Source organism: Entamoeba dispar, genomic scaffold, assembly GCF_000209125.1.
Source record: "Entamoeba dispar SAW760 scf_1105229458169 genomic scaffold, whole genome shotgun sequence".
NCBI classification, from domain to species: Eukaryota; Evosea; order Mastigamoebida; family Endamoebidae; genus Entamoeba; species Entamoeba dispar.
This window is the reverse complement of record NW_001853058.1, coordinates 1,732-6,583: the sequence shown is the minus strand read 5'-3', so window position 1 is coordinate 6,583 and position 4,852 is coordinate 1,732. Positions and strand designations below refer to the sequence as shown.

Below are 4,852 nucleotides of genomic sequence, written 5' to 3'. Positions count from 1 at the left end.
GAATGGATCTTCCCATGTAATGATTTGTAACATTGTTATTGAATATGAATATATATCTGATTCCATTTTGTAATGTTCTCGATTAAGTATTTCAGGTGCCATGTAAATAGGTGATCCTATCCCTTTTGTAAATGTCATATTTGTCATCATCATATTGATGTTTCTTGAACTTCCAAAATCTGTTAATTTACAATTAACTCCAATATTATCATCAAGTGTTATAACAAGAAAATTATCTGGTTTAATATCTCGATGTATTATTCCATTTGAATGAAGATATGAAATTCCTTTTGCTCCATCTATCATGAATTTAATTCTTATTTTATTTGGTATTTCTGCGTTTGTTCTTTTATTAATTAAATCTTGTATTGATCCATATTTTGCATATTCTGTTACCATACATATTTTATTAGGAATAAATACTGCTCCATAAAAATGAATAATATATTCACTTCTAAATTTATCTAACATCATTACTTCTTTCTCAAATTCTTTCATTTTATCTTCATCTTTATCAATTTGTTTCATTTTCTTAATTGCTACTTGATTTCCTCTAAATTCTCCTATATATACTATTCCAAATGATCCTTCTCCTATTTTCTTTTCTTCTTTTATTTCATCGGGATCAAGTCGTGTTGATATTTGTGTTTCTCCTTTAATTGAAATACTTTTAACTATTTCTTCTTGTGTTTTATTAAGTGTTTTACTAATTATCATTATTTGTTCTTTAATTTTAGTAGTACATTTGATTGTAATGAATATTTCAAATTCACATGCATATCCTCCTTCAATTGTAATGATATTTGGGTTTGTTCTAATTGAATATTTTTCATTTTCTTCTTTACTACTTATTTGTATTTTCTTTTTTTCTTTATTTTCATTTCCAATACATATTAATTCTCTGATTTCTTTATTTACTTCAATTTCTTCTCCTTCTCCTATTTCTATTTCTTTTTTATTTGTTATGATTCCATCTCCAAGTGATATGAATTTGATATTTGATTGCGAAATTTTAAATATTGTTGTTGTTTTCTCTTGTTCTTTCTTTTCTTTACGTTTTATAATGTAATTAATCATTATTATTATAATTATAATTATTATAATGATGATAATAAGTATAATGATGATAATTATCATTATCATCCACCATACAATTTCTTTATTACATTTTGTTCCGTCTTCATTGATTCCATACCAAAATGAACATTTTGAACATTTATTATTTTTTGTTTCTTTACATTTATTAATATTTGAATAATGAATACATTCTTTATTTATTATTATATATTCTTCTTCACATTTATTACATTCTTTCTCATTTAAACATGTTATACATTGTTTTCCACATTTTGAACATTCTTTATTTATTAAATAATATCCTGTTAAACATTCTCTACATCCATATTCTTTATCTATTTCTCCTTTACATCCTTTAATTGTTGTTGTTAATTTACATATTCCTGTTGAACTCATAAAATATCCTTCTCCACATTTTATACATTTATCTTTTTGATTACATGTTAAACATTCTTTTTCACATTTTGAACATCCTTTTCCATTTCTATAATATCCTTTATTACATATTCCACATCCACTTCCATCTGCTAATATTTGTAAACATGTTCCATTTAATTCTTCATTTGATTGACATGTTTTATCATTTCTTAAATATTTATCATTAGAACAACTCATACAATATGTAGATGTTCCATAACATGTTTCACATTTATCATCACATTTTAAACATTTCATGTCTTTTGTTAAATAATATCCTTCTTCACATCTTTTACATCCATATCCATTTTGTTCTTCACAATCTTCTATTTTTGTATTAATACATTCTCCTTTAAAATTAAGTAATAATCCATTTGAACATTCAACACATTTTCCATTAACATATGATTTATTTGAACAATTTTGAATATTATTATTTTTATTACATTTTCCATTTTGATCTTTTATCATATCTTCTTCACATGTTTTATTTATACATTTATTATTATCTAAATATTCTTCATATTTACATTTTATTTCAATATCATTTGTTTGACATATTTCTGATTTTGAACATTCTATACATTTATTATTATTGATGTATTTTCCATTTTCACAATATATTTCTTCATTCTTTCCATTTTGATTCTTTTCTTTATTTGAACATTTTTTATTGTTTAATGTATATCCATTTGAACACGATACACATGTATTTCCTTCATAATAACATTGATCTTCTTTATCTCCATTACATTGATTATTTTCTATTTTATATCCATTTGAACATTTTAAACAATAATTTCTTTCTGATTTATTACATTTATTATCTTTTTCTTTACATTCTCCTTTTTCTTTAATATATCCTTCTTCACATTGATAACAATATGTTTTATTTCCAATTTTACATCCATTTTTGAATTCTTCACATGTTTTTGTATTAAAATTAATATAATATCCATATTCACATTCAATACAATGACTTTGTTTATTTGTTTTAATACAATGTGAACCAATTTGACATTCTTTATTTGAATTTAAATAATACCCTTTTTCACATTGAATACATTCTTTTGTTTCTTCTTTGTAAATCATTATATCACAATGATAATCATTAACAACATTACTAAATCTAACACCATTCATTCTAATAATCATTATTTGACTTTTCTTTGTTGTTAATGTTGTTTCTGAAAATTTTACATCATCTAAAATATATAAAGGTTTTGAAGAAGAAATAATTACTGTTGAAATTGATTTATCATTATTTTCTATTTCTTTAATTAATGTTGTTCCTTCATTTGATTGTTCAAGTGTTAAACTGAATTTGATTATTTGATATGGTTCTTTCTTTCTATAAACATCGAACATTATTTGATTTGATGATTCATATTTTAACCATTGATTAGGATATGTATATACTTCACGAGTCTTTGATGAACCATAGTTATTTCTAATAATATAATTATTTGCTGATAATGATAGTTGATAATAATAATTAGGTAAAGATACAGTGACAGTAACAATAAATGAATTAAAATCATCTTCTTCATCTTTTGTAAATTGATGATTACATTCTGTTGTTATATCATGAATTTCAATACCATAATAACTAAAATAACGAACCATTCCACCACATGTTTGATTGAAATAATAACTTGACATTGTTGGAGGGTATGGTGTTGTTTGATTAATTATTCCTTCGTATGATGATATTAAATACCATACACCATTATTAACATAACTAAGATCGGCAATTAAAGTAGTAGGATTTGAATTAATATAAGTACGTTGAATAGGTAAATGATAATTAGAACTATAATCATCACTTCCACGAACTAACAACCCTCCAACATCTCCAATTATTCTTGTTGGACTATTTCCATTAAAGAAAGCAAGATGAACCTTTTCAAATGAATAAGAATTTTTGATTAATTCAAGTTCAAAATTTGTTTCAATACTTATGAAGGAGAGATAAGAATAACTAGTACTCATTTCTTCTAATCGTATAATAACTTTTCTTGCTTTAAATGGATTAACCGAACCAACACCAAATCCACCGGTGTGGCCATAATAATTATTCATTGAAATAATAACTGATGAATAATTAGTATAATCTCCTTCTAAATCATCTGAAGTTAAATTGGAACTGGTACATGTATAATTTGCATAAAACATAATACTATTCTCACTCTCTTTTTGACAATATTCACCATCACAAAATGAAATAAATAGAAGTAATAAACAAAACCACATTGTGTTTGTTTATTTAAGTTATTTTACTTTTTTTTCTTTGTTTTTTGTTATTCTTTTATTTTTAGAATATAATAAATTTATATAATTTATTTTAATTTATTTGTATGAATTAATGATGAAAAAGGGTTATTATTTCTTTTCTTATTATCATTAAATAACAACAAATATTTCTTAAAATTTCAATTAGAAAAATTTGATTGTTAAAATATTAACATTAAATGATTGTTTAAGAAAATAAAGTGAATATGATTTGTTCATATTTAATTTAATTGAAATATGTTTAAATGAAAATAATTATCGATAATTAATTTGATGTTAGAAAACGTATTCTTTCATTCTCATTAACGATCATTTTATTATGACTTTATTATGATTAACATACTTATTCTATTTCATCTTATCATCTTCTCATAACTTCATATTTTTATGAAAAGGGGGTAAAGAGATGTTTAAAATAATTTAAATAAATTAAAAATAAATAATTTTAAAATGGGTTATTAATAACACAATAAATAAATAACAACAAACCAATAAACACAAAAATAAATAAAACAATAAAATTAAAAACGACAAAAAACAAATGAAATTATTGTTATTTGATTCCTTAATTTATTTTACATTGTTTGAAACAAACACATCAAACTATTAATGATTAAATAATACCATACAATAAATACACAAGTATATTATAATCATCATCTTTTAATGTTTGGTAATTTTGAATATCCACAATATGAAATAATAATTCTTTGAATTATTTGAAATATATTGTAATTTAGTTGTTATATTCTTCTTACTGTTTCATTTTAATTACTTTCATCATTTTTTATTTCTAATTTGTTTCTAAAATGATCACTACAATGAAAAGAAGAATGATGAATGGCATATCATTTTCATTTAATTATATACTTTAAATATTGGTTGTTGTTTACTCTCAATACAAAATAAAAAGAGAGGAAATTAAATGAAAACACAAATAAAAAGAACAATCCATTTACAATCATATAATGAAAATGAAAACTAATAATAAAGAAGAGAAAGAGAAATAAAGAGAAGAGAGTAATGATAATTCACTGAATCATGAGATAGAGAAGAGATAATCAAT

The 4,852-nt window shown here is 22.5% G+C and overlaps 1 protein-coding gene across 1 annotated transcript in view, besides 9 other annotated features; it reads right to left on the bottom strand.

The window, feature by feature from the left end:
• The window catches only part of EDI_239440 (protein serine/threonine kinase, putative), a gene marked incomplete at both ends in the record, with an annotated part of 3,942 nt that extends 195 nt beyond the window's left edge, over positions 1-3,747 (bottom strand). The window contains one exon of the mRNA XM_001733194.1: positions 1-3,747. This exon is cut by the window's left edge and continues 195 nt beyond it. Within this exon, the coding sequence (XP_001733246.1) occupies positions 1-3,747 (3,747 nt within the window).
• Positions 827-966: a microsatellite.
• Positions 1,073-1,143: a microsatellite.
• Positions 1,215-1,289: a sequence feature (AT_rich).
• Positions 1,923-2,033: a microsatellite.
• A 4-nt stretch (positions 3,748-3,751) lies between the features above and the next one.
• Positions 3,752-3,810: a microsatellite.
• Positions 3,756-3,849: a microsatellite.
• Positions 3,850-4,003: 154 nt separating this feature from the next.
• Positions 4,004-4,045: a sequence feature (AT_rich).
• A 154-nt stretch (positions 4,046-4,199) lies between these two features.
• Positions 4,200-4,332: a microsatellite.
• Positions 4,333-4,683: 351 nt separating this feature from the next.
• Positions 4,684-4,804: a microsatellite.
• The last annotated feature ends 48 nt before the right edge of the window (positions 4,805-4,852 follow it).